Source organism: Agelaius tricolor, unplaced genomic scaffold, assembly GCF_023055355.1.
Source record: "Agelaius tricolor isolate 1412-34295 unplaced genomic scaffold, bAgeTri1.0.p SCAF_6, whole genome shotgun sequence".
In the NCBI taxonomy this organism is placed as follows: domain Eukaryota; kingdom Metazoa; phylum Chordata; class Aves; order Passeriformes; family Icteridae; genus Agelaius; species Agelaius tricolor.
Window position 1 is genome coordinate 6,622,944 of NW_027269266.1, and position 23,467 is coordinate 6,646,410.

The following is a 23,467-nucleotide window of genomic DNA, read 5'->3' on the forward strand; positions in this document are numbered from 1 at the left end:
TCTGGGCCTGCTGCACAGCAGCCATTGCTTTACCATAATGTGACCCTGCAGAATTCACAGCAGCAGTGAGGGAGGAGCCCAGCCAGTCAAGCACAGCTTTGCCTAATTCAGCTTTCTGCTGACAAACCATGGGGCTCTGTGATGAGCTGCCTTGGCACTTGGAGGTCTGGGTGCAGAGAATGTACTCTTACACATAACCAGAGAAAACCTTTGTAACTCCTCCTAATCTTCTGTCTTCTTTGAGGGGAATATTCCTGAATGTGTCGTAGCCATCTTCAAAGGGATCCATCACTGACTAGAATGTTTTGCAGCCCCGTTTCACAGTTAGGGCACAGAAGTGCAGTTTCCCAGGTGATGAGAATGGCTGTGTTTGTAGGTGGTTGAGCTCAAGCCAGGTGGGAAGGACATCCCTGTCACCAGCGCCAACCGGATCGCGTACATCCACCTGGTGGCAGACTACCGGCTGAACAAACAGATCCGCCAGCACTGCCTGGCCTTCCGCCAGGGGCTGGCCAACGTGGTCAACCTCGAGTGGCTCCGCATGTTTGACCAGCAGGAAATACAGGTACTGTGCTTAAAGCTGCACGAGGCAACTGCCCCTAACAGAAATAATTGCTCATTTCTGCCTCTAATGTAACGGTCTCATTTCCTTTGCCCTTAGGTTCTGACTTCTGGTGCACAAGTTCCTATTAGTTTGGATGACCTTAAATCTTTCACAAACTATTCAGGTAAGCATATTTTGCTTAAGTAAAAAAATCTATTATGATTGACTTGGGAATAACTGAACTTGCTTTTTATCCTACCTTTTAAGAAAAAGTTGCAGGGTCATTCTTGTTACCTTTGGCCAAATTTGAAAATTGGCTAAAATTACAACCTGATTTTATAAATGGTGGGAAATTGAGATACACACTTTTTCACATGCTTAAATGCAAGCTTATAGCCAGATAATTTGAGGGCATTTATTTTCTAAATTAAAAGTAGACTGTGTCTGAAAATAAGTCTGCAAGTTACTTTGGGATAGTAGTTTTTACTGCCTCATTTAGATACTTACCATTTCTTAGACAGTCTGAAGAGAGATCATATATTTTCCTTTTGAAAAATGCAAGGCATCTTACTTCATTTATCCCCTGCATTTATCATTAATGTAATCAAAAAGTAGCTACCAAATCATCAGTTCACATCTGGGCTTTCCTCAGGGTGAGCGGATTCATCAGTAACATCCTGGGTCATGCAGATTTTGCACACTCTTGGAGTCAAAGGCAATAATCTGAAGTTGCTAGCTAAATACCAAACTAAATAAAGTTAATTTAAAATAGCCTTCAGTGAAGAAAACTGCATTTAAGAAGCTGAGGGATATAGTAGCTATAGGTAAGCAATGAAACTGAAATTGCAGTGATGACAGATCTGTAGGTACTGGAAGTTAGCAATTAAAGCCTGCTGGCTATAATATATTCCCCAAACTTTCAAGATTGATGCTAGGTTTTCTGAAGAATTTATTTCTTACATAAGACTATTCTAGCTGTAAATCATTTAAATCTCATTGTAGGTGGCTACACAGCAGACCATCCTGTAATTAAAATATTTTGGAGGGTTGTAGAAAGCTTCACTGACGAAGAGAAACGCAAACTACTCAAATTTGTAACGAGCTGTTCTCGACCACCTCTTCTGGGGTTTAAGGTATGTCCTCTGACTTCCTGGCAAGCTTTTAGAAATGCTGCAGATGTTGGTCCAAGTTTTTCTTGTCTAGGAATCTACAGTTTGAGAATACGTGTCCATGACTACAGAAACAGCTTCAATGTTTGCATTTGCGTGTATAAGTACAGTTTTAAAATATGTAATGAAGTGTTCTTTTGCTTTCTATTTTAACTGTGAAATTTGATAAGCCTGCAAATCACTGATTAGAGCACTTGCTGCCTGTGATGGAAGGTCCTTGCTGCCATTTCATGTTGTGCAGAAGGAGAGTTGCTACCAGTTTCAGGCAACAGGTTGAGTTAAGCCTAGTGTCTTCTAAGTCAGGCAAAAGAGAAGTTAGGATATAAAAGCAGTTATTATATTTGAGCCTCTTAAATTAACTGTTTGAAGCAGAACATGTATTTTCTTCTAATTGCCATTTATCTGCTTATAGCTCACATCCCATTACTCTTAGCAGCAAAATATTCAGCTGCAGTCTCCACATTGTTATTTACAGGGAAGCTTAAGTATCAAAATCTGCTGTATTGCTGATAAAACTAAAGAGAGGCCAAGGCAAGGTGAAGACATTTTGAAACTAAATTCTGGGGTTGTTCTACCCATGAATTTCAGTGGACTGCAAGATTTTGGCTAAGAACCAGCCATCACATCATTGCCTCTAAAATATGGGAACATTCAGTGCTGTGTGGTGGTGCTACCATGTGGATGGATGGGCAACATCCTCCATCTTCAGTATCTGTAATCTATAGCTCAGCTACACTCCTTTTATAGATATCTAGGATTGGAGCTGGCACTTTCAGTTGGTAATTGGTCTGACTGTTCTGTGTGTCAGCTTCAGGATAAAATGAGTCATGTCTCAGACTCCCCAAAACATGATAACCAGATCCCCTTTAACAGTAAAGAGTGTCCATAGATACGGATATGGAGACAATGGACATGGCTGTTGAATCACATGAATCCTGTCTCTGATATTTGTCTATTGATTCATGTAATTCCTTATTTAGAAGTCTGCAGCCTTTTCTCCTAAACCCCCCAAGTCCATGCAAATATCACTGTACAGTACTCTAGCAATAAATAGGATTTTACAGGACAGCAGGAAGAGCAATTGGAAAACTCTGGGATGAGACCAAGATAGAACAGTGCACATCAGTCACATGAGGAAGGGAGAATTGGGAAACAGCTGGGGAAACCAAGTAAGCAGAAGCTCCCATTGGTTGTCGTCCACTTTAATTACAAGGAGAGAGGAGGAAATGCAGATGTAGGTACCCAGCTTTGAGGTATCCGGTGTGACATTTGAAGAGATGGAGGAAGTGAATCAAAAGTCTAAAAATAATAAGGCTGACAGTGACACACTCAAAGGAAAAGCTAAATGTGGAAAGCTGCAGTTCGTGTGTTCACTTGGGAGATGGGCCACAAACTGCCTGTAGCAGACATGGCTAGGACAAAATGAAAATTAGTCAGCAGATTTTCAGCATGAAAGCAGTAAGTTAAAAGATGAATTCAGCATACAAGGGGCTTGCATGCTCAGCCACATGCAGCAGTGTTGGCAGAGGAAAGCAGCTGAAAGGGCGCTGGAGCCGCTCTGCTGGGCAGCTCTGAGCAGGACCTGTGAACAGGGATTTTCCTCCAAACCAGGGGCTTGCCAGGAAAGGCAGTGGGTGACTGTATTGTCATCAGCAGGAATGTGTTGCTAGCCCCTGACAGTGCATTGTTTGGAGCTTGGAAGGTGCAGAGTGTGAGGCCACAGGAGTGCTGAGTATTGCCAGCCAAGTAAACATGAGAACATGTTTATGTTGATGGGAGACATGAACACAAACCATCTTCAAAATCTGTTTGCACTTCTAGTGTGTGTGCTGTATTTTTCTGGGAGAAACACAATTTCTGGTTCTTGCTCTGAAGTTTTCTGTGTATTTCTGGTTCTCACTCTGAAGTTTTTTATGTATGCATTATATTGTGGGACCAGAATGTTTTCTTTAAGTCAATGCATGTTAATTTAAGATTAGGAAATATCTTGACAGTCATAGCTTATAGATAACATAGTCTAGCTTTGCATCATTTAAACATGTTCAACTTTCATTGCCAGAGTCAGGTTCAGAATAACATTTGCTAAAGCTAATTAAAGTTTAATAAGTTTAATAAATGTGATTGTTACAGATTAAAAAAAAATCATTAAAGTGTGGTTGAAAATTGTTAAGTTCCAATCAGGTCACATAATAAATTGATGATACTTTTCCCTTCCAAACTATTGCAGTTTCCCGCTGTACAGTATTTAATTATGCAACAAATGGTGCCCTTGGCATGACATTTCAATTTAGAACTCCATTTTTCCATTTTTAAAGCTAGAGTAGGGGAATTCAATTAGCATTTTGAAAGGAACACTAAAAATGCAACATTTTAGCCATGAAATACTTTTAAGGCCTCCATTTGAACAATAATTTAGCTTAGAATCTCATTGACCTTTTGCCTTTGAAGCTGGAATTTTTTTCCAGTTTCTGAAATCAGAACTTTTTTACCTCAGGCAAGCTTTTGATAAAATGAATACTGTGTTGTCAGCAAAAGCAGTGATTTGGAAGTAACAAATAAATATATTTTTCACTATACTACTTTTTGGAAGATGACAAATGGGATATTATTAAACCAATTAAATACTACATACAAAATGTCTTTAAAGTGTGTTCTTCAGATCAGTAGTTAACGCATCAAAGAACAATCAGGGTTTGACAAATTTTTATCATTACAGGCTCACTATGCACATTGATATTGTTTGTGTAGCACTGGAAATTTGTACCATAGAGTGTATGAACTATAACAAGTCATTGTATTTTCCTTAGAATCACATAAATTGCTTTGTGTGTTCCAAATGAGTGGATCTTGTTGGGATAAGGCAGAGGGAGACACTACACAATTTGAGTGGTTTTGGTGGTATGAGGAATGAAAGAAATGCCACTTGAGTGTCATTGTGACAGGTTTTCATCCAGGGATTTACTTTCTTTGTAGAAATGTGTGCCAGCTGCTACAGGGTAGGTTTTGCCTTGTATACCTTTTTTTGATATGTGGTTGTTTTTTGTTTTGGTTGCATCTTCCAGGAGTTATATCCTGCATTTTGCATTCACAATGGAGGATCAGATTTAGACAGGCTGCCTACTGCCAGTACCTGCATGAACTTGCTGAAGCTTCCTGAGTTTTATGACGAGAACCTGATGCGAAGCAAGCTCCTCTATGCCATTGAATGTGCTGCTGGATTTGAACTCAGCTGAGTCCAGCCCATGCTTATGTGGATGACCTGCAGAAGAACGAACCAGTGCCTACTCTATAAGCAGCACCCATACCCGAGCAGTTTTAAGGGAATTCTGTCTACATTTCTGCAGCTCTTGTGTCTTACCAAATGCCCTCAAATAGGTTTCATTTCTAAACACGATTTCTTAGTTAGCTTCCATTACTGAATATTGCATTGACACTGCTTTATGACTCAAAACAATGAATGCTGTGTGCAGCGTGGCTGATTTCTGTTTTGATGTGGAGAAAGAGCACATTTAAAGAACAGTGACATCTCAGTGAAATTAACCAAAGATGAAGCTTTGGCTTTGTGCTGTTCAAACATAAATAATTTTGCAAACTGGCAATAAAGTTGTGTACTGTGCGGTGCATTGGGATGAGACAGGGCTAACATCCTGTAATTAATCTTGTAGAAGGAAGGCTAGCAGATGTTTGCAGATATCCCAGAACTGAGAGGATGAAATGTTCATTTCTGACAACCTAACATTGTAACTTATATTGTAGAGTTGTTTACAAATCATGGAGAGATGGGCAATCACCAACCATATGAAATTCAACCAGGGCCAGTGCTGGGTTCTGCACCTGGGACAGGGCAGCCCTGGCTGTGTGGACAGACTGGGGAATGAGAGGCTGGAGAGCAGCTGTGGAAAGGGACCTTGGGGTCCTGCTTGATGGCAAGTTGAACCTGGGCCAGCAGTGCCCTGGCAGCCAGGAGGGCCAGCCCTGTCCTGGGGGCATCAGGCACAGCATGGGCAGCTGGGCAAGGGAGGGGATTGTCCCCTCTGCTGTGCACTGGGGCAGCCTCACCTCGAGTGCTGGGGGCAGGCTTTGGGGCCACAGTATAAAGAAGACATTGAGCCATTAGAGAGCATCCAGAGGAGGCCATGAGGGTGGTGAAGGGCCTGGAGGGGAAGCTGTGTGAGGAGAGGAGTGGCTGAGGTCACTTGGTCTGTTCAGCCTGGAGGAGACTGAGGGGAGACCTCACTGCAGTAGCAATTCCTCATGAGGGGAAGAGGAGAAGCAGGCACTGATCTCTGCTGTGTGTGACAGTGATGAGACCTGAGGAAACAGCATGGAACTGGACTGGGGAAGGTTCAGGTTGGGTATCATGAAATGGTTTCTCACCCAGAGGGTGGTTGGGCTCTGGAACAGTCTCCCCAGGACAGTGGTCACAGCCCCAGGTCTGCCAGAGTTCAAGAAGCATTTGAACAATGCTCTCAGACATTTGTGACTCTTGGGGTGTCGTGTGCAGGACCAGGAGTTGGACTGGATGATCCTGATGGACCCCTTCCAACTCAGCATAGTCCATGATTCTATGACAGTTGTTGCAGAACTGATTTTGTTCCATATTACCTTCCCTCAAGATGGTAGACACTGAGATAAAATGGGTGTAATATTCCACTTGTGCTTTCTGAAACACTTTGAAGAAAACGGATTTGCATTATTTTAAGTTCAACCTTTGCTGCATCATTATCACTTGGACACTGTTCTGAATGGATGTGGCTTTCCAGGTTTTCTCTGTCCTGTTCTGTCTTTTGTGCCTGTACAGGTTTGTTGATTGGTTGGTTGGTTTTAAATGAATCAGTCTCCTATTGCATACAGTACATATAGAAATCACCACTTTGGAAAAATATACATGTAATAATTATTAAAGTTATTTGAACCAAAGTTATCAGGCTTTATCTTTTATATTTGAAGCCTGTGGTGTTCACATTCCTTTTCCCTATCATTTCTTTCCATCTTAAATGCCATATCTGTGCCGTAGACACTAAACAAATTAACATTTTTTTTGTGATTAAACAGCTTTTATATCCATTTCCCTGCAGTATTTCTGCTGAGAAAAGTTAAGTGGGAATATGCTGCTTAATGTAATTTGATATCTGGGGAGAAAATTGCTCTCACATGGAAGGAGCTGATCCTCTAACAGTAGGCACATTGTAGGGTTTTGTATGCAAACTCCAGGGAGTTTAGAAAAGGAATTATCGTTCAGACTGTAAGATTCATCAGTCCATCCCTCTGAACTTTACTTTTATATTTTAAATCATCAAAAATTACAATCAAATTTGTATTCATCTCTTATGCAAAAAAATATTTTGCTGTTACTGGAAACTCTGCTGGATTTCCTATTTAATAAGCAGTAAACAGCAATATCCTTTTAAATGTGGGGAAACTGAGTGGTTTTAAGATGTTTACTAGTAACCATATAAAAATGTATAATTTCTTAATTTGGGTAATAAATGAAGTGTTAAAATACTATTTGTAGTCTTGATGTACAGAAATAAAATGATTGGTTTTCTTTTTGGTTTTGCTTTAGGCTTTTTATTTATGTTAAATGTTACATGCTCAACCTATTCTTTATCCCAAATTCTTTTCTTGTATATTTTTCTACATAAATTATGAAACTTGTAAAGAAGTTGAAGAGATCAGTAATAGTGAAACTGCCTCCTCCTAATTGCAAAACCTGAACACTTCTTTTAGATAGCATTATTTATTTTAGAACCTAATGCTTTAAATATTTTGAAATTATTTTTCAATTCCATTATTTTGCTACATTGAGTAGTGTTGTATCTGTATTTTGTAAAATTAAATTAAATTTTTCTATTAAATATTTGTATTTTGAAGATTGTGTTGGGGTCATGCCAAGTACTGGTGACTGCTACTGTCCACTTTGTGCTTTGGAAAAGGAGCCAGTGCCCACTATTGCTGTCTGTGGCCAGGAGAGCAGCGGGTGCCACAGGGAGGGTAGGCTGGGGGAAGCGTGGCTGCACAGAGCTGCAGAAACCTCCAGCAGAGAACTGGAGTTTGCTGGCAGTACTCTGATGTTTCATTGCTTTGTTCTGCAGCACTCAGTGATGTTTGTGTGCCCTGTGGATGGTGTGACACTGGCACAGGCCATCAGAGCAGTTGTGTTTCCCTGTGCACAGGCTGCGGGTCTGTGCGGCTTCACCACCTTCAGATGCACGCTGCACTGCGAGCACCGTGCGGCTTTCCCTGGCACCAGTGCTTCCAGCTCTGCCAGCTGCTCCCACACAGGCAGGATGGAGCACAACTTCTGCTTTTCAATCATCTGATGCTGAGTATTTTAAGGAACAGGAGGTAAAGGTGTGAGAGGTAACAGTCATGTCCTGGGGAGCAGGGGGCAGTAATGATCTCTTGTAGCACTTACTTAGCAAGACTTGTTTCTGTGTGAAACTGGATTTTCTGGATTTTAAAAGAAGAGCAAACTGTCCCCCAGTGGTGATGCTCCCAGGGTTTAGGTAGGCAGAGGGAGGAGCACTCTGCATGCAAGCAACCCGAAACTTTATTGTAGATTTGATCATCAGAATTAAAGCAGTAATAATTATGAGTTTGGGGTTGGTTTCTGTACAAGACAACCCTCCCTTAAAATAAGTTTCTGTACTACAGTGTTTCTTCCTCCTAGTTCAATACTTGCTTTTTGAAAAAGCAAGCATTTTCTGATTGGTTTTTGTTTTCAACTAGGTTTGGGTTTGTAATTTTGTAACCTGTTCTACAAACATTTTTGTCAAGGTCTGTATGATAGAAGAGTTCACAAATTTTTCACCTCTGCAAAGTTCAAAGGTGTTAAAAGTGGAATAAAGAAATACAATTAGCACTTGGTCTCTTTCTTCCAGTGAGAATTTTTCCAGATGGGGTTTCAGTCCTGTTAGGTGGATTAAAATAAAATAAAGCACAGCAAACCAAACCAGGAGTAATTGGCCTTGTCCTTAATCTCTGTTGTCTTCCATCATGGTCCTGAAAGCCAGACTTGTATAAATGTTACAAAGCTGATTTCTAGGGAACATTTATATATCTTCCAAAGAGGAAAGACTATCCTGCAGTTCCCTGCATAAACACTGAGCTGACAGAAGTTTGATTTGAATGAGAACAATATCTTCAGGTATTTTTTGGGGAGGTGCTCCATAAAAATAATAAAAAATGAGCTTCCTGATGCTATTAGTAGCAATGTTGTCTTTTTTTGGTTTTTTTGCATCACTTGAATAATATAGCACAAACATTCTCAATAAATCCTATAAAGGGGTTTGGAATTAGAAAAAAATGAGTGCAGTGAGTTCATACATTTCAGTTTCTACCAAAAACTATTAGTTAAATACCAGTGAGACAGCACATATTCTTGCCACCACTGAAAAGCACTACAGCACAGAAAAAAAAAGGAAAAAGAGGAATATTTGTTGGACCTGTAATATTTGCTCATATACATGAATCTGTGTTAATAATGGTTTGTGATGTAAATGCTTGTTACTTTTTTTCATGATGCTTTTGCCTGTCAGTGAAGGAGAGAAGAAATTAACATGGTCTGTAAAACTGATCAGGATATCTATATTTTTATTGACTTCTGCTTTTGTGAATAAAATAATTTGAGTTTTCTTGAAACTCTGCAGAAATACTCTTTCATTTTTTGCAGTAAATTGGGCATTCTCTTGTTAAAAACTGATGGTACTGAATAGGTTCTAAAAGAATCTAATATTAACTGCTTGTGGGTCTTGAAGGTAGTACTGTTAGAGCTGGCCACCCGTGGCAGTGATGGGTGGAATTTAAAATGGAGGAATTTAAAATTCCTGGAGATATATGACTGAGGGACTTGGTTCAGTGGTGGGATTGGCAGGGCTGGGTTAATGGCTGGACTCAGTCATCACTGTCTTCCAAACATTCCTATTCTGCTTTGGGATGGTTCCTACCTTCAGCTTTCGAGCTGTGATTCCCCACTCTGCCAAGGAAGCTGCAGCTCTGAGGGTTACCTTTGTTCAGGGTGTCTTCCAAACAATGCACTTGCTCTGCTTTGTAAAAACTTCTTCAGACTCTTTGGGAAGAATTAAACTCCATGGATAGAAGTCTGAGAAGCTGTAATTGATAGTGAGGAATGCTACTCTGTCAGCAAACACAAAAATTTCAGCTTCTTCTGGAATTCTAGCACATGTGGGCTCCTTTAAAGGTGCAGTTTAGTTTTTATCTCCTTTGATAATTAGACTTACCTGCTTCCCTTTGCTTATTTATTATTTTCATTGCTAAATAAATTTTTAGTTCTACTTTAACATTTATAAAGTTAGTATTGTGCATATTTATTTTTGAATGTTTAGAAATAGCAGCATATATGCTTTACCTGCTACTAAAAATGTGATAAACATAAAACTACAGAAAACTCCTCTTGTAGGGCATTTCCTAATTTGTAACATTAATGAAAGCACAAATGCCCATGTATCTGACCTGTTTTTCAGTATGTATCTAGTAGTCTGGAAAGGACATTAAATTTCTCATATTTAGAGAGACAAAACAAGGCAAGAAGTGATCATGAAGTTACACAAGCTGAATCCATCAGAGAGAACAGAGAGTAGCTGAAGTCAGGAGGAATGTCTGGAGATCACCTACTCCAACCCCCAGCTCAAAGCAGGGTCACCTACAGCAGGTTGGGCAAGACTTTCACATTCCTGTGGTTGTTAATCAGTGGCAGGTAAGGTTGGATTTAAGATTTTGTGCCTTTGCTTTTTCAACTTCCAGCGCTGCTTTGACTTTTCAAGGATTTTGCAAATCTCTTATGAATGTAAAATAGAAGACTTGGTAAAAGCTGAGTTGTGAATTATTTTCACAAATTTTTATAGGGTGCTAAACATTGATATAAAAACCATAGGACTAGTGTTAAATCACCTAAATGTATATTTGCTTCTGCCATCAACAGTGTCAAACACCCAAGTGCAACCTCTGGTGCAAACCCCTGTATTTTGACTCTTCTGAAGGTCAAGTAGCCCAGAATTCAGCAAAGCACATCAGACAAACAAGAGAAACATGGGAATTCTGAATGGCAAAAAATGGGGCATAAAGGCAGGCACAGATGTCCTGCAGCTTGATTTCACACTTGTCAAGGGGTGAGCTCTTCCTGTGTGATGGTTAAATCATTGCTACATTTATTGCCAGAATAGTTGCTCTCCAGTCTGGGACTAAGCTTCCCTATCCACAGCTCTGCAGAATCACATTCCATTTGCAAAGTTGGTTCATGTATTTATAGGAGCAGCATGCTCAAATTTCCTACTATATTTAACATCATTCTTTTCTGCATTCCTAGAGCAGCTGTTTGTTCATTCTGTGTAACATTTAACTGAAAAGTAGTTTTGCATTATTCCTATTTTATTCCTTGTTTATAGTTACACATAGTTCTTGATTGCTGAAGAAAGCAATAGGCATTCACCAGATGGTGTTATTTCAGATCCTCCTGCTACTGCTGCCTGCCCAAATGTTAGACCTGGGACAAGCATCTCTCCTCAGTTGCTATGTAGTTTTACTGTATGTTGTCAAACAAACCTTCTGAAGGAATTGTTTGCTTCTAGCCCTTGTGTCTTTACTTAAGAATTATTTTCATTACAGCTCTGTTTTTGCTTTTTTCCCTCTTCACTTTTCAGGCAAAAAGCTGCTGAGCTCAAAGTTCTGCTGAGATACTTCAGGTATAATTATCTGGTAGATCTATCTGGCTATTGACGAAAAATTACATAGAATTAACTAATATTTCACATTGTCATATGGACAAAAAAGCATATCCCGATCAAGTTAATGAACATAAATGCTGATCAAGCTGTCCTTGCAAAGAATAAGCACTTGGCATAAGCTGTGAGATCATCTGACTGCCCCCAGCAGTTGCTGGGTTGTTGTGTGCAGACCCCAAATAATCAGCAGAATACATCTGATATTTCAGGAGGAATTGGCAAAAACATCAGCTATGCTGAAGTGTTTTAACCACTTTCAAAAGCATCCACTTAGCTCAGGCTCTGCACACAAAGAGGAGTCCAGATAAACTTGCAGCCTCTAGATTACCTAAGACACACTGTGCCAATGAAAACTGAGGTTGTGCTTGACAGGAAAACACTGGAGAATGCAAGGGAAAATGGGTTATTTTGTGCTTTTAATGCTTCTAGTGAAAGTTTTAAACTCTAGGTGTATTGCTCATATTTCAAGTCTAATTGTTTCTGATAAGCTATCAGCAAAAAGTTAATGCTTATATTTAATTAAGTGCCACTTTCCAGAATTACTTTGCCAGCAGTGCTATAATTAGATGATGTGAGAACAGTCTTTGATACATATGCTCATATTCTTTGTTAACACCAAAAATAGAATCTGTAAATCTGTAAATAGAAAAACGGGTTGCATTAAGCAGCAGGGCAGAGCAGCAGGCTGGGAAGGCTACAGCCATTACCACCTCAGGAGGATTAATATTAATGTCTCTCTAATGCAGCATTTTTAAGCATTTCTTGTGTTCTGATGGGCTTTATATAATTGACCTCCACAAATCATAAAAGATGGTTTAAAAAAAGAATCTGGGAACTATGTGAATTGCCAATACCTCCTGGAATGCTGCCACATGATTTCCATCATTAGGTTATAGCTACCGGTTAGGGCTGAATTCATCTCACTGAACTTCAGGCATCTGTGAGGTGGCTGTGAGGCACTTGGGGAGAAAAGGCAGCCCCAGGACAGAGCTCTGGCAGGAGGTACCTTCTGTACTGAAACACAAAAGCAAACATTACACCCTCTCCAAAGAGGATGGGATGAACTGTGCCCTGGAGGTGCCCTCTCCTCCTCTCTCTTCATAGTCAATGGCCTCAAACTGGATGTCTGAGACAGCTGAAGTTGGGTGAAGTGACCAGACCTTTCCCTCATGTTCCCAGAGGAGAGTTGAAAGTTCTTAAACAATTAAGATTCTTTGATAGCAGTGTTTATTCTGACTCAGTGACTCAGCACTTGGATATCAGCCTGGATCTCTGATACCAGCTTTAACAGACCCACCAGAACTTTTGTTACTGGAATGTTGATGCTCTGCCAGCAACATCAGATTTAATGCCCCTTAACACAGTACTCCAGGCTTCTGCTGCAAGCAGCAAGCCATAAAAACACAGGACACTTTCATACTTTTGCAAATAGCTTTGAAAGTTTTCTGAATCTAAAAACTTTTCAGTTTTATTAGTCCTATAAATAGAACTAATTAAAAATGTTAATGAGCTAGTTATGTAATCCTTTTGGATTTCAGCAAAACTTTCAATATTGTCTCTCCCAGGATCCTTCTGGACAAAATGTCCAGCACACAGCTGGATAAACACAGCCTGGGATGGGTGAGCAATGGGCTCAGGGGTCAGCACAAAGGGTTCCAGGCTGGTGTCCTGTCCCCACTGGGCTTCCACAGGGCCCAGCCTCTGCCCTGTGGAACAACAGCCTCACAAAGGACTTGGATGCAGGGCTGGAAGGGACACTAACTAAGTCTGCCAAGGACACTAAACTGGGAGGAGTTGCTGACTCCCTTGAGGGAAGAGAGGCCCTGCAGAGACCCAGACAAATCAGAGGCTGGGCAATCCCCAACCATATGAAGTTCAACCAGGGCAGTCCTGGGTGGATGTGCTTCAGTGCCCCCTGCAGAACCTCTTCTGGTGGGTTTTGCCATGTGCTATTTTAATTGAAATCACCTGCCTTTCCCTGTAATGGAGAACAGCAAATTAAATATCATGTGCACAGTTGGAGCAAACTTTTAAAAAGTAAATAATTCTTATCATTGTTCAGTGTTAGAGATAATCTGAGCTATCAAAGATTGTAAGTTAAAAAAAAAAGAGGTGCCCTAATAAATGATATTTGTAATTGGCAGCTCTGTAAAATGCCCATTCTGAAAAGTTGTGGGAAATGCCTTCATATCTTCTTCAAAGACAAGCATAAACCAATTAAAAATATTTTTTATTTTTTAAATTTTTTATTTTTAATCTTGTTTTCTTCTATAACTTTGTTAGGAAACATTTATTTACATTCTCAGTGTTTTGCTGTAGAAAATGCCAAACTGCCCTGCCCTCAGCTATGGGCAGGCACTTTACCTTCTCATACCTTCCCTTCTCCAAATGCAAAATTGATCTCTAAGCCTTCCCAAGTATTATTTCTATATCAGAAGGATGCTAAAGCAGGGCTATACTTTCAGAACAGTGTTAGAAACTCTCTGGGCAGATTAATGTAATGATAACAGTTGTGTTTAAGAAGCCATGTCCTGGTTGCATTGATGCAGGCAGTGTTTGGATTCCAACCCTCTAGTTCCATATGGAATCCTGCTTCTTTGCCATGTTCTGTTTGCTTGGATAAACAGAAAGTTTTATGGCTGGCATCCATCATAACTTAACTGTAAATATAAAACCTGCCATTTAAATTATTAAAGCAAAGAAACTTCCTTGTGAAATTTCTGTCTTGTTTACTGCAGCTCAGGTTTTAGGACCCTTCAATTTTTTTCTCCCCTGTAATCAGTTATGAAAGGTTGGGGAAAAACATTATTTCCACATCAAGAAATGTTTAAAGGATTTAATCAAAATTTTATATGGTCTCCTCCCACACCTCACAGTACTGACCTGCCATTGCATTTGCCAGGCTGTGAATGCTGAGGTCTGAGCCTCACCCATTAGGAAGAGCCAGTCTAACCTACTAATCCTTTGGTTTTGTCTTTCCAAGTGGATCAACGACTTGGACTTCACAGCTACTTGCTGATGAGAAACTAATAATGGAGTGAGGTGTCCCTCTGCTCTAATTCTGAAGAATTGTTTCCACAACCACAACTTAGCATCAACAATCAACAACATTTCTTTTGAAGCTTGCATTTCCCCAAAGCACCAAGCCTATACTTAGGCTTGTCCTACTACTTGTCCTGCTGATTTGTTTTATGCCTTATTCCAAGCTGGCTTTTGTCTTTTTGAACTGACCCCACTCCCACACAAACACTTCCTAAATAATGAGTAGCCTTTTAATTTCCTTTATTTGGGAAGCATAGATTTTAGGCGTGGAAACTCTCTAACTTCATTTTGGTGATCTATAAATTAATGCTTCCACTTTTTAAATAAGGGGCAAGAAATATAATTTTACAGCCATTTAAAACATGGATGAAGTCTACATTTTAAAAATAGCAAAATAACTTTGCTGTCAGCCATGGCACTCAGAAGACCACATACTTGAATATAACACAAAGGGTGCTCCAATACATTCACCCAGAACAGGGCTCTGTCCAGGTGCTGCATGCATGGAGAGGAATCTGACCACAAAGGAATTGTGTGCCAGAGTTACAACTTTTGAGACTTCAGCTTAAACACACAAGGGGGAAAAAATTTTGTCATCTGACCTCTCGCACCCAAACTCACCTATTCAAAGAATGTTTCTTAAAATTACTGGTTTTTCACCTTTTCCTACAGCAACACACCCAGGCATCGATATTTGCATTTCCCCTCAGAGAATCCCAGAATGGGAAGGGTCAATCTGGTCCAACTTCCTGCTCAAGCAGGGTCAACCCAGAGGACAGGCACAGGATTGTGTTCAGACGGTTCTGGAATATCCAGCGAGGGGGAGAGACTCCACAGCTTCTCTGGGCAGGCTGCTCCAGTGCAGTAAAGAAGTAAAGAATCAAAGTAGAAGAAGAAAACAGTAAAGAAGTTCTTCCTCATGTTCAAGTGGAACTTCTTTCTGTGCCCGTTTCTGCCCATTGCCTCATCTCCTCTTGCTGGGAGCCACAGAGCAGAGCCTGGTCCATCCTCTAGGCACCCCCAGTTTTTGAGAGTAAAGACACAAAAGGGGAAGAAATTTTGTCATTGCACGTCTAGCAGCCAAACTCACCTATTCAAAGAATGTTTCTTAACATTATTCTTTTTCCTTCTCCCTTCCCCTCAACTGCACACCTGAGCATTACTTCACAAAACTACATTGTCGGAAAAAACCTCTGAGAGTCCAGCCCATGACTGAACACCACCGCTATGCCCACCAGACACGCTGTGATTCTGTGGCGCTGGGAGCAGCCACGGCTGTTTGCAGCCCATGACTGACCGTCACTATGCCCACCAGACACGCTGTGATTCTGTGGAGCAGGGAGCAGCCATGGCTGTTTGCAGCCCATGACTGAACACCATCACTATGCCCACCAGACACGCTGCGGCTCTGTGGAGCCGGGAGCAGCCATGGTTGTTTGCAGCCCATGACTGACCATCACTATGCCCACCAGACACGCTGTGGCTCTGTGGCGCTGGGAGCAGCCATGGCTGTTTGCAGCCCATGACTGAACATCACTATGCCCACCAGAGACGCTGTGGCTCTGTGGCGCTGGGAGCAGCCATGGCTGTTTGCAGCCCATGACTGAACATCACTATGCCCACCAGACACGCTGTGGCTCTGGAGCCAGGAGCAGCCACGGCTCTTTAAAACGCGCGGTGCACAAACAAACGCGCAATAACCCTGCCCTGCCCGGAGCCCTGCCCTCACGAAGCCCCGCCCCCACTGGAAGCCCCGCCCTTCCCTCGGCCCCGCCCCGGCGCAGCGCCGCCGGTGACCGGCAGGGGGCGCTCTCCGCTCACACGGGACACCCGGCGGGGCCGTTCGAGAAACTTCCGGAAGCGGCGGGGCGGAAGTGACGGCGCGCGCTGGCGGCGCTTCCTGTTTGCGGCCGCTGCCGTTTGTCCCGGCGGGAGCGGCGGGAGGGAACCGGCGGGAGCGGCGGCCGCGCTGAGGAGACACCGGCGGGTGAGTGCGGGGCGGACGGGCCCGGGGCTGCCCGGCCGCGGCCGTGCGGGAGGCAGGGGCAGCGGGGAGCGGGCGCTTGGCCGGGCCGCTGTGCTCGGCGGCGGCGTCCCTGGTAGCGGGCCCTCGCGGCGCGGCCGGCACAGGCCCCGCAGTGCTGGATCGGCCCCGGGTGCCGTGGGGGCTCTGCCAGGCCTTGGCGGGACTCGGGGATCGCAGGGAGCTCGGGGAGGGAGCGGCTGCCCCAGGCTCCCCCGGCACTCGGAGCGGGACAAATCCCGGGACGTTCGGTGCCAGCCCGCGCTGCCGCGTGTTCGCCTCAAGGTAGAAAAAAAATGTCCGGATTTCCATTCCTTGCTCACAGTGGTGTCAGTTCCCAGGGGATGAGGGAGAGCCTCGTTTCGTTAGGCAGACCTTGTCCTTAAAGAGCTTTTTGTCGCAGGGTACTGCCTTGGCGGCTTGCGAGCGGTACTGCGTTCTCCTTTCTCTACAGTCCCTGAAAGGAGATGGGGGTGAGCTGCGGGCCGTGAGAGCCTGCAGTGAGAGGACCAGAGGAAACGGCCTTGAGATGAGACGGGGGAGATTCAGATTAGATAAAGTATTAGATAGTTGAATAGATAACGTATTAGATTTTTCGCATTTAGGGTGGTCAGGCATTGGAATAGGTTGCCTAGGGAGGTGGTGGAATCACCATCCTCGGAGGTGTTGGGGAGCGCTTGGATGTGGCGCTGGGGGTTGATTAAGGGACAGTGGCGGTGTTGGGGGATGTTTGGGCTGGATGATCTCAGCGGCATTTTCCACCCCTGATGATCCTAAGCCGAAGACGCTGTGTTTCTCCCCGATGAAGCAGTTCCGATACGTTCCGCTCCGTGTTTACTGCTCGGGGTAGGGGCAGCAGGGAGGTTTGTTGTGGGTGAGGTCGGCAGAGGTCGGGCGTTTTGAACTCGCTGTTGCCAGGTTCCGAGCCGAGTTGAAAACTGACACTGCCAGGTAAGGAACACTGTTTGCCGTCAGTATTTGTTGCACTTCGGAGGGCACAGTGGCCTGGGTTTACGACTCGCGTTCCTATTTACACCAACACTTCGTGCTGTGTTGCTGCCTGAGCTCTCCTTGGCTGCTGAAAACGTGTGCTTCAGCCATGCTAACAAAGGTGTTAGAAATAATTCAAAATACTGAAAAATCTGTTCTAAATTGTAATAATAATAAATGCTATTTATTTAGACAGGGGAACACGAAAGCTGTGTTTATAATGTGCAAATGGTTAGGCTTGTGTCATTGCATAGTCAGTGGTCAAACCCAAGAGTTTTTAGGGTATAAAGTGTCAAAAAGTGGTAAGAACAAGGTGCTGACACAAAGGGAACAACTGCGATGAAGCAAGGCTTGCCTCTCTGGTCCTGCAGCAGAGGTTGCACTCACTGCTGCCTGCTGACCTTAATTTTTGTTTACTCTTTGGAGATCCTTGTACTCCAGTTAGGGATTTTGTGTTCAGCTGGTGATCAAGAGCCTAGTAGTGAAAATACCATTTAGTTTGATGGATTATGTTGTCAAAGAAGATTTGTTTGGACCAATGAGTAAATGTATTTGTTTGGACCAATGAGTAAATGTATTTACAGATCTTGTCTCTGTGATTACTTTTTTATTGCAAACAACCAGAATTTTAACTATTGCCCAACACTATTCTAACTTTGTGTACTCCCCTTGGCGCCTGTGCTGACTTCTCAGTGGAGAATAAGAGTTTGTTGAAAATGGAAGTTAAGTTAGTATTAAATTTTCTTAAATAATCTCTATTGGAGTAGAAGTTTAAATTGCTGCTTTTATTGGCAGCACTGTTTAGACTGCAGTGCTACTAATAATGTAAACTAAATCTGTAAACTGCAGAGTTCCCCTTGTTCTCCATCGGGCTTGTCTTTTAAGTGCTTGTGCTTTCAAACTACGGCAGATTCTTACCCAGGCACCTTCACTCTCTGGTATATTCTCTGTCCTTCCCAGATCGATGCAGTTTGCTAATTTATCTTGGCTGGGCTTGGGAAGAAGGAGGTAAGGGCTTTACTTTTGTGTAACGCTGAAGTTTTAGTTAGAGGGCTAATGATTTTTTTTTAATAGATAAATAGATTTCTTTACCGACTGATTCTTTCTTTTATCCGTTAGAAGTTTTGGAATGTATGCGGGGAGAGGGAATAACTTATGTTAAATCATCATCACCTTATGTAGGATATAGGAGTACCTAACAGTATACAAGAAACAAATACCAGGGTTTTGGTTTGTTCTGCATCCGTGCCGAGCTCGTTGGCGCAGTGAGCTCTGTGAGCTGAGCTTGCGTGGGACGGGGGCGGTGACTGCGATGTCCCCAGCCCGGAGGTGTCGCAGCCGTGGCCTGGAACGGCGGAAATGTCAGCGCGGGAGCCGGGGCCGCTCGGGGCCGCTGCCTGGGCAGGACAGGACAGGAGAGGACAGGAGAGGAGAGGACAGGAGGCTCTCCAGGCTTCCAGAGCGCATCCACCGCTTCTGAGCCGTGCAGTCAGGCTGCCTTTGAAGGGAATTCGTTGCTGTAATTTTCGACTTAGCTGTGTGAGGTTTATGTTTAAGCATTGTGCTCCTTAAGTAGGAAGTGCTCCATTTCTCTAATAGCATTTGTAAAGAACCTCAGTTGTGTCCTGGAAACATTTCCTGACAAAGCTTTTCCTTTGTCTTATTCGAGCAATGGAAGGATTAGTGAGAAATTACTTAGCTTTGTCAAAACTTGTTGGATATTGCATTTGATGATTGTTTCTTTCAAAATAGATTTAAAATAAAACTGTAGTTGAGGGTATTGGTAGTTTAAATTCTATTTTCTTTTGAATGAAATACATTTGAATGGATGTTAGATTTTCCTTACTTTAGACTTAATGAAATCATTCTGCTTTATTTATTTAACAGCTAGGGAAGAAATAATTCATGCATATGCATTTCACTCCTACAGTTACTAGTTGTAGGTTTTATGTTTTCTATTTGTTCTGAATACTGAAATCCCACTGATATTAGTGAGGACTCAGTACTTAACAAGGTTCTTAAAGGCCATATAGTAAGTCTGAAGCCATTCATAGCTACATTGCAGCTATTTTTTATTAAAACTTTAATTTTTCTGATTAGAATTTTTTTTCTCTCTTAAAATGTAGCCTGAATCTGTGACTGCCAATCAACACTCTGAAAAAGAACTTGCTCTTTGCTTTAATGAAGCTTTTTTTTCCTTTTTCTTTGGCTTAAATAAAGTTACCATGACTCAAAAACACTTCAGGGGAAACGTGTAGAAACTTTGAACTGTTTTCTTTTCCCTAAAGGATCATCTGTTTGCATGTGATTATTTGCCTAAAATTTTCTGGGCAATGTCTTTCAGTTGAAGCTTTCACTGTTTTTAATTGCTTAATCATACGCAGATCATATATTTTTAAAAATAAGATACAGATTTTACTTTGTATAAAATAGCCTTTTATGGTTAGTTTTAGGAGAGTGACAGTGTTCCAGATATTTGTGACACAATTCCAAATTTGGACACCTGAGTTGTTTTGGAAAAGTGCTCCTTTGCTTTAAGGAAGGATCATGAATAAGTCCCCTTTTATCAGAGATGAGATGGATAAGCAGGAGAGTCTCAGCCAAGGGAGTGAGGGTGGCCTGTTGACTGATCAACATCCTTTCCTGTTTTTTGTTAGCCAGTTTACATTTTTTCACAGATGAAGGTTTTGGATTTCTTCTGTTGCCATTTTTGGTTGCTTCAGTCTTTTTTAATGGTTTCTTACTTGTTGCTGTCTACAGGCTTTCCATGTGCCAGGCAGCAGTTCAGACCAAGTCTGCAATTCCTGCCAGAATTGTGTCTTGCTGCCCTTGGGGAGGAGAGCAGTGGACAGGACTCTTTGTAGCTTCCTGCCTTAAGGGGTGAGGGTGTCCTGGTCAGGTGCCTCTTGTTTGGCTGTGGTGGAGTTTTATTGTTGCTGGCTTTTCTACAATGGAACATGAGCTGCATGGTAAAGCAGCCAGCCCAGCTGCCTTCTCCCTGTGTGAACTGGTATAATAATAACAACTGTATCCAAATCCACTCTGCTCTCTGACATACAAGCAGGATGTTTGCTGTAAACATGAGATTAAACTAAGCTTTTTGGAATGTGCATTTTATTAAATTCATCTCCTGAGGATACTGAGGGAGTATTAAAATAATGAGCATAAACATGGCTATTTAAGTACATCGTATTAATTTAAATTATATGGTAAATTGACATTTTTCCATGAATCAATAAATTTCAGGAGCCTGTGAAGTTAAACTGACAGTTTTTCTAAGCTTAGGTAAGTAAAAGCTAAAAGTATTGAAGTTGTTAATATGCTTTAGTCTGCACTGTGTATATATAAGTGGGAGGAAAAAATTAATGCTGGTGCCTTGTTTAAATGTATTTTTCAGGTTTATTAATCACAAAACTTACACAGGTTTTCTTGCTCTGTGTTCTTGTACTCATAGATAGCTTTATTTGTTCCTTAGCATTCTTACTCTTAAAAATGTTCTGGTAAACTGTTCTGGTAAACTTTGTGTTAGCACAGTGAATTTTTTTGAGTTCAGCCTAAGTGAAGTGGGATTCAGAGCAGGGTGTTTGTTCCTCCAGAGCTGACAGCAGGATGCAATCCTTTAGTTAATTCCATGGAAAGCAGCAGGTGCTGGCACCTGGGTGGCTGTTGGGCCTGCAGAGGATGTTGACGAGTGCCTGCTCTGTGAACTTTGTGAATCAGGGCTTTGGAACTCCATCCTGCTCTCCAGGTGACTGCTGGAGTCACTAAGCTCGAGCTATTCTGGCATCTTTGAGGACTCTCTGTGCTGCCCATTGCTTCATGGCCAGAAATAGATAACTTTTTCTGACTAAGCTCACTGCAAAGGTCGCATGCCCCTTGCTGTCTGAATTCCCTTCTGGCTGCTCTAAAGAATTTCTTGTTTGGATGCTTTCCCCCATTCTGTATTTAGTTAGGGGTGCTTCTTTGTCATCCCGGCTGCTTGTGTGTCTGATTACTTGCTTTTCTCTGGCATCTGATCTTGGAAAACTTTGGAGCTCTCTACATATCTGTCTTCTGTAATACTTCTCATGCTTTTTATGTAGCTGAGGACTGTGCTGTAAAGAGAGTTTATGGGCCAGGTTTTGAGTAACTCAGGCTGAGCTGTGTGGGGAGGGCCTGAGGCTGGTCATGCGTCCATGTAGTTTAGGGCCACTGTAAACCAGAACAAAGCTGCTTCTCCTGTGATGCCTGAGAAATCTATAAACTATGGAAACCTTTGGTTCACATAAACATTTGCCTGTTTGATTTTCATGCCCCAAAGAAGGAGTTGGAGTAGCTGATAGCACACTGTAAACATAGTGCAGTTCCCAGCTCAGGGAACTACAGATGTTTGTGAGCAAACATGAAGGCCATAAAACATCTTTCAGCTGGTTTATTTTTTTTTTTTTGGCTTGTATTTTCTTCTGAAATTTTGAAGATTTTCTGTGGATGGAGGCAGGAAATCAGCTAATGTGGGCTGGCTTCTTCCTTGCTTTAGAAAAAACTCTCAAGTGCCTAATTAATGAGCCTTGCTTGTATATTTGGAGAAAAATTATTTGACATATTGTGTGTTTGGAGAAGATTTTTGTCATGTCATTGTGATTCGGACAGTTGGGTGGTTTCTTGCAGGGAGGTATATGGTTTGCATCTTTGAAACATTTTGGCATTTTCAACATGCACTTTCCTACTAGCCTTAAAAGTACTGATTTGTTTTTTATTTTTAAATTGGCCATCTTCTATTTTCTAAATCAGTGGTCATCCATATTCTGCTTTATTGTAAGCTGATGGTGGCTGTTTCCTTGAGTGAGTATTTTAAATAATTCTGTCCTGAAAAGATTGCAGATAGAGGTCTTTTCTAGTTTGTGAATATTGTTGGGTATTTTGGGGGAGGGGGGTTTTGTGGGTGTGCGTGGTGTTTTTTTGGTCAGTCTTATTGGCTGTTGAGGGGCTAAATGCAAGCTGACATTTTTTTTCTTTAGCTGGACAAAAGAAGCTGCAGATGAGTTTTTTTCTTGTAAATATTTTTAAAACCTTTTTACGTACAAAAAGTTCCTATGATAACTGAAGTTTCAGCAGTATGGTTTATGCTTCATGATAATGAGCAGATAGAACAGGATATTAGAGATGAATGTTTCCTGTCACCTGACTTAGGTGACACTGATTAGGAGAAGAAGAATATTAAGAATTTGTTTTCTTTTGAAGGTTTCTGGCTTGTTTTAATTCCAGACTTTATACTAGTGACAAGTAAAAACTGGGCAATAACACTCACTAAAGACAATATGCAATCCCTAGACATTTCTTTGAAACAAATAATTTCTCTATCTTGAAGGAGTAGCTTTTTAGGGTCAGAGTTATCTGTTAAGAGGTGATCATGCTTCAGCTTTGTTTTTTTGTCCCAACTTTAGGCTTCTGCTATCTAAGATACATGGTGTTTATATTGAGTCGGAACTTCACCGCTCTGCAGCATTGCTTTTAAACAAGCAGGGAAGTTTAAAAAAAATACTGTGTTGAAATCAATATGACTGCCTGTGTGCACAAAGTTCTCTAGGAAATGTGATTTATTTTTTACATCAAAGTTGCTTTTCCTACATGTTTTTTCTAGTTAGAAGCTTGAGTTTTAAGTTTACCCTGTAAGATACATACCAGAATTGAGAGGAGCGCTAATGAAAGTCTTGTATAAGAAAAGGAGAATATGGAAAGAGCACTTAGTGTTATGGTATATGCTCCTGTCCTGGGGCTTCTTGCTGGTTGCTTACTAGTTTTAGGCTGGTATCTCTTGTTAGGAGGGACTCTGACCTTTGGCCTTAAGCTGGACTCAGGCTGGATTCCCTCCTGATTTCTTTGCAGACTATAGATTCCATATATGCTATTCCTCATAAGGCTGGCTGTGGGATTTGATAACATACTTACCCATACTGACTTGGCTCCTCACCTCTGT

General features: G+C 41.9%; 2 protein-coding genes across 11 annotated transcripts in view; both read left to right on the forward strand.

The window, feature by feature from the left end:
* The window catches only part of UBE3C (ubiquitin protein ligase E3C), a 73,212-nt gene extending 63,855 nt beyond the window's left edge, over nt 1-9,357 (forward strand). Inside the window, exons 20-23 of the mRNA XM_071428596.1 lie at nt 377-565; nt 662-728; nt 1,547-1,677; nt 4,776-9,357. Coding sequence (XP_071284697.1) covers nt 377-565; nt 662-728; nt 1,547-1,677; nt 4,776-4,946 — 558 coding nt within the window. The 3' untranslated portion in view covers nt 4,947-9,357. The remainder of the gene's footprint in view (nt 1-376; nt 566-661; nt 729-1,546; nt 1,678-4,775) is intronic.
* Nucleotides 9,358-16,330: 6,973 nt separating this feature from the next.
* Nucleotides 16,331-23,467, forward strand: part of DNAJB6 (DnaJ heat shock protein family (Hsp40) member B6) — a 57,759-nt gene continuing 50,622 nt past the window's right edge. For 4 of the 10 annotated variants that reach the window (XR_011679445.1, XM_071428604.1, XM_071428605.1 and 1 more), the window contains exon 1: nt 16,332-16,485. The gene's annotated coding sequence lies outside the window, so the exon portion shown is untranslated. Of the gene's footprint in view, nt 16,486-16,672; nt 16,807-17,036; nt 17,473-18,471; nt 18,520-20,775; nt 20,797-23,467 lie in introns of those variants that run through there. The other 6 variants (XM_071428597.1, XM_071428603.1, XM_071428600.1 and 3 more) reach the window with 5 other exon arrangements.